Below are 14046 nucleotides of genomic sequence, written 5' to 3'. Positions count from 1 at the left end.
CCTTATTACATTAATGGTGCATATAGATTCAATTTGTTGTCTTCCCGGGACAAGATCTTCCTTCTCCATAGGTTTAACCTTATCCTGTGCCCATGATTTTCAATTAAAAAGCCAAGATGATAAATGGTTTAATAAGTATAATTCAATGATCTGAACGAACTATAGAAATAAATGCTGCCATAATAATCTTTGCTCCTGTATGTGACAACTTTTATTGAAGATTACAGATAATTACTAAGGATGTGGTGGAAACTTCTCTGGTGAAATAAACCCCATTAAGATAACACTAAACAAATTATATATTCCTGCCCTGTGTAACTTCCTAATCTTAGGTCCTTCTCCTTCATAAAATGATTTCATTTCTTGGTTTCTAAATAGCCTAAATAGAACTCACATTTGTCGCAGATGTATTGAATGTTTAATCAATGATAATTACATCTATTTCATTTGAGATAAAGTAAAGCTTGATACATTTTAAGTCATTAACACTGAATCAGTTAGCTCATGTGCTGGTCAGATTCACTCAAGTACAACATTCTTCTTTTTACACAATTCAAAATAGAGATTGCAATTCATGTAACTTTTACAAAATTCTGAAATAATAATTACTATCATCAGAACAACATGTTCATTTCCACTACTGAATACAGAATAAGCCAAGCACACTATATAGTTCTTTATTGTCCACTTAATCAAAGCCAGTAAAATTGATCTTACTGCTGCATACATTTACGAATGTTAAAATCAACTCTTTGTCATTTTTGTACATTTAGTACAAATTTAAATACTGTATTTTTAATATGCATTCACCACTGAAATTTATCAATTACTATTTAAGATTTAATTATACAAAGTAAAATAATAAATTCTAATGAAAAAAGTGCTATCTAATGAAAGAATCTACATTGAACACTATTTCTTTCATGACTCTGCTATGACATTCCAAGAATAAGCACACTGTCCTGCTCTTCTTCTCCACAAACCACCATACCCTCTAACCCGAATCTAGCTGCTTCCGCACCACATCTTTGGTTCAAAACAGTCACCACTTTCTTTTTAATGGTGCAGTGATATCCAATCATAGAAATTATCCTAAGCCAGGGTTCCCCACCCTTTTTTACCATGGACCCATACCAGTTACCAAGGGTCCACAGACCCCAAGTTGGGAACCCCTATTCTAAGCTCTAACCCTTAGCATATAAGCACATGTTCTGATATCACTTTGTTCCCTCTTTAAGTGACAATTGCAAATTAATAACTCCTCAACTCTGACCTCAAGAACACAAGCCTAAGAAAAAGAAAGTTTTACAATTTCATGCATAAATAGCAAACAATGATTCTGAACACACTTTTCAATTTTTAACACACAGATCAGGTGAAATCAATTTTATTAGGAAATTAGGTCATTATATTTCCTGGCACAATTCTCCCTCACGCTTATGCCATTTCCCCCGAAATAATTTGTGTGCATAATCGAATAATTAGCATGTGGGTTGTGCATTATTGACTTAATGAAGGGACACAAATTACATCAAAAGACTGTAATTTATGACCTTTCATTATAAACCCACAGTTCAACAGGGAGCAAATCATGTTTAAAGAAATAAAAGCTGTAACGTTAGAAGTATTAGAACCATAGAACACTACAACACAGAAAACAGGCCATTTAGCCCTTCTAGTCTGTGCCGAAACTTTATTCTACTAGTCCCATTGACCTGTACCCAGTCCATAACCCTCCAGACCTCTCCCATCCATGTATCTATCCAATTTATTCTTAAAACTTAAGAGTGAGCCCGCATTTACCACGTCAGATGGCAACTCGTTCCACACTTCCACCACTCTCTGAGTGAAGAAGTTCCCCCTAATGTTCCCCCTAGACCTTTCCCCTTTCACCCTAAAGCCATGTCCTCTCCTATTTGTCTCTCCTAATCTAAGTGGAAAGAGCCTACTTGCATTTACTCTGTCTATACCCCTCATAATTTTGTAAACCTCTATCAAATCCACCCTCATTCTTCTACGCTCCAAGGAATAAAGTCCTAATCTGTTCAATCTTTCCCTGTAATTCAGCTCCTGAAGACCTGGCAACATCCTAGTAAATCTCTGCACTCTTTCAATCTTACTGATATCCTTCCTATAGTTAGGTGACCAGAACTGTGCACAATACTCCAAATTTGGCCTCACCAATGTCTTATACAACCTCACCATAACATCCCAACTCCTATACTCAATACTTTGATTAATGAATGCCAGGATGTCAAAAGCCTTCTTTACAACCCTGTCTACCTGTGACGCCACTTTCAGGGAATTATGTATCTGAACTCCCAGACCCCTTTGTTCCTCTGCACTCCTCAGTGCCCTACCATTTATAGTGTATGTCCTACCTTGATTTGCCCTTCCAAAATGCAACATCTGCTATTCCATCTGCTATTTTCTGGCCCATTTTTCCAGTTGGCCCAGATCCCTCTGCAAGCTTTGGAAGCCTTCCTCGCTGTCCACAATGCCTCCAATCTTAGTGTCATCAGCAAACTTGCTGATCCAATTTACCACTTTATCATCTAGATCATTGATATAGATAACAAACAACAATGGTCCCAGCACAGACCCCTGAGGCACACCACTAGTCACAGACCTCCAGTCTGATAAGCAATCATCCACTACCACTCTCCGTCTTCTCCAACACAGCCAATTTCCAATCCAGTTTACAACCACTCCATGGATACCTAGTGTCTGAACCTTCTGATCTAACCTCCCATGTGGGACCTTGTCAAAGGCCTTACTAAAGTCCATGTAGACAACATCCACAGCCTTTCCTTCATCTACTTTCTTGGTAACCTCCTCGAAAAACACGATCTATCCCGCACAAAGCCATGCTAACTATCCTTAATCAGCCCTTGGCTATGCAAATACTTGTATATCCGATCTCTCAGAACACCTTCCAATAATTTACCTACTACTGATGTCAGGCTCACCAGCCTGTAATTACCTGGTTTACTTTTGGAGCCTTTTTTAAACAACGTAACAACATGAGCTACCCTCCAATCCTCCGGTTCCGCACTGTGGCTAAGGACATATTAAATATTTCTGCCAGGGCCCCTGTAATTTCTACACTAGTCTCTCTCAGGGTCCAAAGAAATATCATGTCAGGCCCGGGGGATTTATCTACCTTTATTCGCTGTAAGGCAGCAAGCACCTTCTCCTCTTTAATCTCTATATGTTCCATGACACTACTGCTTGTTTCCCTTCCTTCTATATATGCTATGCCAGTTTCCGAAGTAAATACTGATGCAAAAAAACTGTTTAAGATCTCCCCCATTTCATGAGGCTCCACACACAGACAACCACTCTGATCTTCGAAGGGACCAATTTCGTCCCTCACTATCCTTTTACTCTCAATATACTTGTAGAAACCCTTCAGGTTTACCTTCACATTATCTGCCAAACTTTCCCTCCAGTAAGTTTTCTTTCCCAATATTACCACATCATTTTTATTCCTGTAAAACTTGTTGTTGGTAGCCCTCATTTCAAATGTCGGTTTCAGTTCACAGATTTCTTGATCTGTGTGACAATGCTGCTGCTGTTGATGGGACGCTTGGGACAACTGCTGCCGAGCTGTAATTGGCCTGTTCTGTGTTCAGACTGCACCTTTTTTGGCCTTTTCACAATACGCCTCTCCTTTTTTTAATCTCAGTCTGTTGTGGAGAGCTTGTACTCAGAGTGCTGACCCGTTTCCCAAGGGTTTACATCGGAATAACACTGCTGCCATTGGTAAGCAAAAAAAAAAAGTGTGAAACTCACAGGTTGAATTTGACAATTCTTAAAGTGCATAAACCGTAATAATGGTTTCTTGGAGGAAACGTTTTGCAAAGTATTTGGTGACTTTGTACTTGACATTGGTGTTAAGATTATCATTATAAAAATGGGATGTAATCCAACCCCTTGTTAAGGTAGAAAAAAACATTCCCTGCACTACACAGATTAAATCAACACATAAAGTTTGATACTGCACTGTGAGAAGGTATCAGACCAGATTGGTTGAAAAGACAGAAGCCACTCAAAGAATAAATTGGATGGAGATGTGGAGAGGTTTACGGGTGGAACTTTGGAACTCAGGGCCAATGATGGAACTATTAAAACTGCAATCGTGCAACAGCCAGCAATTGTAGGGAATAGACACCTCAAAGATCTCAGCATCACAAATAGCAAGAGCCAAATGAATGGAGGAATATGAATGCAAGGCTGACAAAGAGTCAACATGCATCAACAATCGTTGGGATTTGATGCAGGTTAGAAAATATATGGATTTGGATGTTAATTTAGATTGAGCAGAAGATAAGGGGCAATCAATAGAGCAAGGGTTAACTAGAATACTTAGTATAGCAAAGAACAATGGAATTGATGTAAAGGAGGAAGTAAAGCAGGCAATGAAATGCATTTCCAAAGAACAACTTCCTTTGAAAAATAGTCAGAATGTCTAACTTCTTACAAAGCCAAATTGAACCATGCCAAATGTAGAAAGGCAAGGTTAAATTATGTTTGATAACTTCTTCCTCTATTCAGCAGCACAAGACTAGATAGCATCGAATATACAGCATGCCCCAAAGTAACCCATTGTAAAAAAAGATCCCTTGCCAACTCTGTAATCTGATAAACTTCAGAAGGCTAACAGAGAATCACTGATTGGAAAAACAATGGGTCTTGATCATAGTTTAGCAGCCATGATTTTCTTCTTCTTAGGCATCTGTTAATCTCATGAGACCATGGATTTGCGCCTGGGCAAGGTTGTATGGAAGACTGGCAGTTGCCCATGCTGCAAGTCTCCCCTCTCCATGCCACCAATGTTGTCCAAGGGAAGGGCATTAGGACCCATACAGCTTGGCACCGGTGTCGTCGCAGAGCAATGTGTGGTTAAGTGCCTTGCTCAAGAACACAACATGCTGCCTCAGCCAAGGCTCGAACTAGCAACCTTCAGATCACTAGACGAACACCTTAACCACTTGGCCATGCGCCAACACTAAGCAGTAGCCATGATTATAACTGGAGTAAACTGATAGCAAGGGATGTTACGATGTAAAAGTCTACTTTCAATCTGACTTACATACTGGAACAGGAAAAATTCCCTATTGCCTTGAAGGTTGTTAAAATATTAAACTAATTTGTTTACTAAATACATTCCTAATGAAGTAGTTTACTTCAAGTATTTCTATGTCCTTGATATATTCACAATGTATAGACTGCAGATAGTTAAAAACTTAACAGAAAGAGCACATTGAAGCAAGTTAAATTCTGGCTTCTGGTTTCTGTACTACAAGGTACATGGTTTAGCCCACTGAAAGATGAAACCTTCACGTTGCTTAAAGACCTATCAGTCTTGCGACATGCAAAAGGTATATAATATTTTGATTGTGTCAGAGAATTCCAATCAAAACAGTAATTACATCCTAAAAATGGAAGTACTATATATCCAAAAAGACTTCCACTTTTTGCAGTTTAAATTATGGTGCATCATGTATTTTTAAAAGGAAAAATTATTAAATAATGTGAAAATTCTTTTCTCTAGCACTTTGATGAATGTCATTTGATATTTATCTTTTAGCATCACTTCCTGTAACAAAATTAGTTCTAATCCTACAATACAGCTCATAATTCTTCTGCTTCCAAGTTTCTTTTCAAATCCAGATTCTGATTCAGACCTCTATTTTATGTCCTGATCTTATTTTCAATACTCTTTGCCTTGCTTGTGTTCTCCCTTTTTATTCTACTAACCGCATTCAAATATAAAAACAAATGCAAATTGGAAGAATACATCGGTATTTCATTTTTAAAAAAGGATCAGGCATACTTTTATGTTTTACCAGTAAAGACATTATATAGGGGAGCAAACACTCAGCCAACAGTGAAAAGGATGAATGTAGCTGATTCTGCTGTGTATTCAACTGTCCTGCAATAGCTGCCTGACTTGATTATTCCATAACACCAAACAGGTTCTTACACGCAAGGCCACTGCATTCAGTGAAACACATCGTCACACATTTTGGCGACTGAAACTTGATCACATTCCACATCTTTCAAGGTTAATTCTGGCAGGTTGGAACCCGTTAAATGCAATAACAATCAACAGAATCACTATTCACTGGTGACTCTTTCAGGATGGGTTTTTTTTCCACCTCCATATCAGAAGCTTAATCTAAACCTCTCAGTACAATACCTGAACAAAAAATTCAAAGTAAAGTTCAAGAAAATAATCCCAGTGAACTGTTCTATTGAAGAAAGCCGAAGAACTAGTGATATAAGCCATTTTTGACTCATTTTCTTGTCTGTCACTGCCTGGAATCTGGCCTTGCTAAATTTGTTCTTAAATATCGATGGTTAACTGTATTTCTTAATTGACAGTTGCAATTCTATTTCAGTTTTAATTCCTTCCATTCAAGCCAATAGTTTTTCAATTTAATCAAATTACTGAGGTTCAATGCTAAAGAATGCTATGCTTATCACTTTAGTGCCGACTATCAACATTAATCATTCCCAAGTCAAACAGTACAATATACCAGATGGAGAGAGTCAAGACTGAAAGGACTTTATCTCAACTAGCTGAGCTGGATCTCATCTCCATCATTTGTTTTTTAACTATAGTATTTTAAAGCTTTAGTTTTTAATTGAACAGAAACACCAGTAATGATTGGAAGAGTAAACATTTAAAATCATTACCTCGAGTTTGCTGATGTTACCATTAGCTTCCGAATTACAGTCATTAGATTTCATTGTCAGCCTTCCTTGTTCAGAATCTGTTTTCAAATCACAAGGATCATATTAGCATGAATCACTTTTGCATATGTAAAACTAAATAAACTAAGTAAGTTTCCATGTGGAATTTATTGCTAAGTAAAAATAACATTTTTTTTAATAGAAACAGCTTGCTAATATACACAGCCTTACAAACTCACCTCACTACAAGCCACTTTGCAACCAATAAAAATTTTTTCCTAGTTGAAAGCCTTGGTGACTTCTCTGAAGTTACAGTGAGCAGCAAATTGAAAAGTATGGCATAAGTCAGATGGAATGTTGCAGTGGGCAAGGAAATGAAAATGATATGACCTTAACCTCGACAAAGAGGTCAGACCAAAAACAAAAGTTATCTCACAAACTACTGTTCTCTGACAGCAAACTCTGATAATCCCTGCCTGCAAATGCATTTCTCATAATGCAGGTGCAAAAACATTCTCTGAAAGAAAAGAAATTCTCTGAAAGTTATCTGGAAATAATTTCTTAACTGATGGACACCACTTTGTTACTGTTCCAGTACTTTCCTGCCATGCCTATTCCAAGCCCACAATAATGAAGTGCTGCCACAGGTATCACCATAAATGCTCAAAGTGAACAAGGAGATCACTTCTGAAATGCTGCAATGAGGACCCAGTGGAAGTCAGAGCACTCAGTGAATTATGAGAGACCATGCAGTCTGATGAAACTATTTGGTCAGGTAAGAGACGTCAGCGAAGTGCATCTATCAAATAAAACACGAAAGCAATGCCATGTGCTGCTTGTTCTGCTGAGACTGCCCATGACAGTCATGTGGAGATACAAATCAACATATATGCAGTAACAATGTAATTAACTCCAGAGCTGACACCAAAAAGATCTCAGGCACACTGTGGATCACCCCAATATTGTCCAATCCAGTTCTGCAGTTAATGCAATCTGAACTTGAAATTATTAACATAGAACACAGAAATCTACAGCACATTACAGGCCCTTTGGCCCACAATGTTGTGCCAACCATGTAACCTACTCTAGAAACTGCCTAGGATTACCCTACTGCATAGCCCTCTATTTTTCTAAGCTCCATGTACTTGAGTGTCTCTTAAAAGACCCTATCATATCCGTCTCCACCACCACTGCCAGCAGTGCATTCCACGCACCCACCATTCTCTGTGTGAAAAACTAACCCCTAACATCCCCTCGGTACCTGCTTCCATGCAGCTTAAAACTGTGCCCCCTTGTGTTAGCCATTTCAGCCCTGGGAAAAAGCCTCTGGCTATCCACATGATCAATGCCCCTCATCATCTTATACACCTCTATCAGGTCACCTCTCATCCTCCATCGCTCCAAGGAGAAAAGGCCAAGTTCACTCAATCTATTTTCATAAGACAATACAATTTATTCTGGATTATATCAACTTTGGATCACAGAGCATTTATAAAAACAGCACTATGGGACCCAATTTATAGACTATAATACTTCTGACCATCTGTTCCATAAATGAAGTGATGCATTTTGAAATTTAAATAAAAACAAGTATAAAGTAAATGATGCAATTGCAAATATGGTGCAGGAGAAAAAAGTGACCTAGGAATTTTAATCAATAATTTGGAAACATAGCAGGGCAAAGTAAAATGTTTATGTAACATTTAATAAATTATCATAATGTATTGCTTTAGTATGATAGAGGTTGATTCTACTGGCTGAGTACAATGCTCCTTCAGTCAACATCTTATGGATAGATCATGAAACCATCTATTTCATCCCTTTTATGTCTTGTACGGTTGCTTTTTGTCTGGAGTGTGATTCTGGAACTGACTCAGCCTGTGATATGAAGTTTGGAGATCACTTGGGAGTTTCAGCACTCTGCAGTGTACAAAGGGATTCCAGTAGGCAGAGGCAGTGTGCGGGAACCCCATGGCAAGAAGGTTGTGAGCCAATGTTCGACTCCATTTGGCTGATCAAAGTTTCCATTGTTCACTGATTAAAGGGAGAAAAGTCCCTGCCTTTTTATCACGGGGCAAAATCGCTCTGCTACGGAGAGGTGAGACTGCCTTTTTACCGCTGGTGAGATCGCTCTACTACGGAGAGGTGAGACTACCTTTTTACCGCTGGTGAGATCGCTCTGCTACGGAGAGGTGAGACTGCCTTTTTACCGCTGGTGAGATCGCTCTGCTACGGAGAGGTGAGACTGCCTTTTTACCGCTGGTGAGATCGCTCTGCTACGGAGAGGTGAGACTGCCTTTTTACCGCTGGTGAGATCGCTCTGCTACGGAGAGGTGAGACTGCCTTTTTACCGCTGGTGAGATCGCTCTGCTACGGAGAGGTGAGACTGCCTTTTTACCGCTGGTGAGATCGCTCTGCTACGGAGAGGTGAGACTGCCTTTTTAATCACTGGTGAGATTACTCTGCTGTGAAGAGGGAGAATATTGCCCAGGTTTTCTGAGTTTTGGACGTGGAGTTGGACTGTGAACCTTTTTGTCATTCTTACGTTTTTTTTGTGTTCTGTGTTTTTCACCTGACCTTTCTCAGTGAGTGGGGAAGGGGGATTTGGGGGCCGGTGTGCCTGTTCTGTTTTTGTTCGTTCTTTTGTGCCGGGAGAAGGGATTTGGGGTTGATGATTGTGCTGCTGTTCTTTTCTTTCTTGGTTCTGTGGCTATCTGGCGAAGAAGAATTTCAGAGATGTATACTTTGATAATAAATGAATCTTTGAACCTTTCTTGGACCATTGATAGTTTTTTAATACCTGGGATGAAGGGACAACATTGAGTCGTCGAGTTGTTTCTGAAGCACTGGCCTCAGCGCAAATGTTCTGGAAAATTTTTAATGCTACGTATTCACCTGTTCAAGTTATACTGCAGTGCCTTTGTTGAGGAGCAGAATACAGTTATTGTAATCCAACATGCTCCTTCATGAAGACTTTCTTCAAGAACCTTAAAATCTACTCTTAAACAAAAAACAATTATGGTCTTAATAGAAGTTTGAATACTTCAGCTACATCACTGCAGGTGTTGTGACAAACAGATTACACTGATGCCCATATTTCACCAAGGCAGAAATTTATTACGTATTCCCTAACAGGTACATCACCCTAATCTTTTCCAAATAATCTGCTCTGTACTGTCAAATAAATACATGCAAAATCAAATGGAAATGATGCAAAGAGACATTAATAAGGATTGATTTTACCAGGCTCAGTGAGCTCCTGGTCTTCTGCAATACATTCCTACAAAAATAAGTGCTACGTCATCAATTGGCTCACTCTGTACTGCTTTACTGTAAACAGCGTCTCAATTGACTGTGATACTTTCCTAAAGGGTGGGATCACTACAGATATAAACCCTGACATAACTTTCAGATGCTCTTGGTATGTGTCCTACTTTGTTGCATTTTTTGCAAGATTCACCTTTAAATCTGTATTGGTCTGGTGCACGTGAGCCCCTCCATAGTGGAAGCACAATTTGTTCAGCCAGACAGGCCTCTGTCAATATGCTGCAATTCTCTTCATGCTCACTTTCATTCCTAACTACAACTCAATTATATCTGTTGTTTCTAGTCATACAGCTATTTCAACTGTACTTCTAAGTGTAAATTGTGCTTCAGAAAGGAGCTGTTTTTGAATGCTTTCTTATAAGATTCCACAAACTAAACCATAAGACAGAGGAGCAGAATTAGGCCATTCAGCCCATCGAGTCCACTCCACCATTTCAAAATGGCTGATCCCGGATCCCATTCAATCTCGTACACCTGCCCTCTTCTGCCCATATCCCTTGATGCCCCCGACCAATCAGGAATCTATCAACTTTCACTTTGAATATACTCGTGGACTTTCCACCACATTCTGTGGAAGAGCATTCCACAGATTCACCACTCGGACTAAAAAAAAATTCCTCCTTACTTCTGTTCTAAAAGGTCCTTAATTTTGAGGCTGTGCCCCCTAGTTCTGGATATGCTCAGAGGAAACATCCTCTCCACATCCACCTTATCTGGTGCTTTCAACATTCGGTAGGTTTCAATAAGATCCCCATGCATTCTTCTAAGTTCCAGTGAGTACAGGCCCAAAGCTACCAAACGCTCCTCACAAGTTAACCCTTTCATTACTGGCATCATCCGTGTGAACCTCCTCTGGACTCTCTCCAATGACAACACATCCTTTCTGAGATAAGTGGTCCAAAACTGATGACAATACTCCAAGTGCAGCCTAACTAGTGTCTCATAAAGCTTCAGCATCATCTCCTTGTTTTTTTATATACTATTCTCTTTGAAATAAATGCCAATATTGCATTTGCCTTCTTTACCATAGACTCAACCTTTGAATTAATCTTCTGGGAGTCTTGCATGAGGACTCCTAAGTCTGTTTGCACCTCTGATGTTTCAGCTTCCTCCCCATTTAGATAATAGCCCACACTATTGTTCCTTTTACCAAAATGCATTTATTGTACTTTTTCCAACACTGTATCCCATCTGCCACATTTTTGCCCATTCTTCCAATTTGTCTAGGCCCTGCTGCAAGCACATTGCTTCCTCAGCACTACCTACCCTTCCAACTATCTTCTTATCATCCGCAAACTTTGCCACAAAGCCATCAATTCCACTATCTAAATCACTGAAAAACAATGTGAAAAGTAGCAGTCCCAATACTGACCCCTAAGGAACACCACTAGTCACTGGAAGCCAACCAGAAAAGGCCCCTTTAATCCCAGTCACTGCCTCCTGCCTGTCAGCCATTCCTCTATCCCTGCCAGAAAACATAGCTGTAACAACATAGAATTTTATCTTAATAAGCAGCCTCATGTGAGGGACTTTATCAAATGCCTTCTGAAAATCTAAGTAAAGGACATCCACTGCCTCTCCTTTGTTCTCCCTACTTGTTACTCCTTGAAGAATTCTAACATATTTGTCAGGCAAGATTTCCCTTTACAGAAACCATGCTGACTTTGACTTATTTTATCAGTAGTCTCCAGGTACCCCGAAACCTTGTCCTTAATAAAGGAGTTCAACACTTCCCCAGCTACTGAGGTCAGGCTAACTGGCCTATAATTTCCTCTCTTTTGTCTTCCTCCCTTCTTAAAGAGTGGAGTGAAATTTGCAATTTTCCATTGCAATTTTCCTCTGGGACCATTCCAGAATCAAGTGATTCTTGAAGGATCATGACCAATGCATCCGTTATCCCTTCAGCAACTCTGGGGTGTACTCCATCTAGTCCAGATGACTTATTTACCTTATGACCTTTCAGTTTGCCTGGTACTTTTTCCTTTGTAATATCAACGGCACACACTCCTGCTCCCTGACACTCACGGACCTCTGGCACACAGCTAGTGTCTTCCACAGTAAAGACCAAAGCAAAGTACTTATTAAGTTCATCTGCCATTTCTTTGTCCCCCATTACTATCTTTTGGCTTCCTGCTTTATATTATCGGCTGGTTTGCCCTCTTATTTCATCTTTTCCTTCCTTATAGCTTTTTTGGTTGCCTTTTATTGGATTTTAAAAGGTTCCCAAACATCCAACTTCCCACTCATTTTTGCTACCTTATACGCCCTTTTCTTGGCTTTTACTCAGTCCTTAACCTCCCTTGTCAGCCCCGGTTGCCTAGTCCTGCCATTTGAAAACTTCTTCTTCTGTGGGACATACCTATCCTGTTAAACAAACTCTCAGTGCATCATTAAGCCCATTACCAAACTGGCAATGCTCAGACACTTTCTTCAATTCAGCCCACATAAGCTGAAATGGACTGCCCTTCCTCTTGGTTCTGCTTACGGAACCTAAAGTCTTCTGCAATCAACAATAGTTTTGGTTCTAAATATTCTTGCATTAATTTCACAATGTCACCAAAACTCATTCTGGCTGTCTTGGTTGGAGCAGTTAAACTTCTAATCAAAAATTATACCTTTAAATCCAATGTACTCAACAAAATTGGCACTTGTTTCTCATTGGCTATTCGATTTGCTTTCAAATCCTGGTCAATAAGTCCAGTATATAAAATCCAGTTATCTGTTGTGTAATGGAACACGTTGATCTTTCTGATGTAGCTAAATATTTCTGCTTTTTTAAAATTATTATCATTATTCATTGTTTATGAACCTGTGAATTCTTCCATATTCTGCATTTTGTTAAATTTGATTGTCCCCATATGTAAGGCTGTTTTTTTTTTTACTCAACCATTTCTCACTGTGTGTTTATTTTTTGATTTGAACATCTCGCTGCACTTCCACAAGTCGGTAGCCATCTTGGGTTCATTTTTAAAAATACCTCTTCACCACTGTTGTGTTTTGTAACTCCAAAAAATAAATCTAATTGGAAGGAAAAGACAGGAGCCCAAGAGCTGCAAGTCTTGGTTTAGTATTTACATTAACGAGGTGCACACGGTAGCATTATGACGTATGCAATTCACTTGTTTTTACATATAATCTGTAATGAACTATTTATGTGAACAAGAATGTTTAATCAAACAAGATATTTACAATATTACTCAAATACTACTGAAATATTAAATATACAACACCACTATTTGGAGATGTATGGTCTAACGAGTGACTGTCAGCATGGCTATGGGAGAGGCAAGGCTTCTCTCAGCATTCTTTAAGAAAGTGATAAATCACATTGATGAAGGTACAGCAGTGGATGTGGTGCATATAAATTTTAGTAAGGTGTTTGATAAGGTTTTCCATGGTAGGCTAACTCAGAAAGCCAGGAGGTATGGGATCTACAGAAACTTAGCTGTGAGGATACAGAAATGGCTTTTCCATAGAAGGCAATGAGTGGTAGAAGGAGTATATTCTGCCTGGCGGTCAGTGACTAGTTGTGTTCTGCAGGGGTCTGATCTGGGACCCCTGCTCTTTATGATTCTTATAAATGACCTGGACGAGAAAGTGAAAGGGCAAGTTAGTAAATTTTCAGATGACACAAAACTTGGTGGAGTTGGGGATAGTCTAGAAGGTGGTTGTACGTTACAACAGGGCATTGACAAAATGCAGAACTGGTACATGGCGTTCAACCCAGAAAAGTGCGCAGTGATTCACATTGAAAGATCAAATTTAAAGGTAGAATATAAGGCTAATGGCAAGATTCTTAGCTATATGGAGGAACAGGGGGATCTTGTGATCCATGTCCATAGATCCCTCAAAGTTGGCACATATTAATAGTATGGTAAAGAAGGCATATGGTGTTACCTTCATTAGTCAGGGGATTGAATTCAAGAGCCGCACGGTAATGTTCAAAGTTCATGTTTATTATCAAAGTATACAGTATTGCATACACAACTTTGAGATTCATCTTCTTGCAGGCACTCA

General features: G+C 39.2%; 1 protein-coding gene across 3 annotated transcripts in view; it reads right to left on the bottom strand.

The window, feature by feature from the left end:
- The window catches only part of dnmt3bb.1 (DNA (cytosine-5-)-methyltransferase 3 beta, duplicate b.1), a 267878-nt gene that overhangs the window by 214627 nt on the left and 39205 nt on the right, over positions 1-14046 (bottom strand). For all 3 annotated transcript variants that reach the window (XM_072241847.1, XM_072241850.1, XM_072241849.1), the window contains exon 2: positions 6706-6782. In XM_072241847.1, the coding sequence (XP_072097948.1) occupies positions 6706-6759 (54 nt within the window). In that variant the 5' untranslated portion in view covers positions 6760-6782. The remainder of the gene's footprint in view (positions 1-6705; positions 6783-14046) is intronic.

This window comes from Mobula birostris, chromosome 2 (assembly GCF_030028105.1).
Source record: "Mobula birostris isolate sMobBir1 chromosome 2, sMobBir1.hap1, whole genome shotgun sequence".
In the NCBI taxonomy this organism is placed as follows: Eukaryota; Metazoa; Chordata; class Chondrichthyes; order Myliobatiformes; family Myliobatidae; genus Mobula; species Mobula birostris.
Note: the sequence above shows the minus strand (reverse complement) of the source record. Positions and strands in the feature narration are given on the sequence as shown.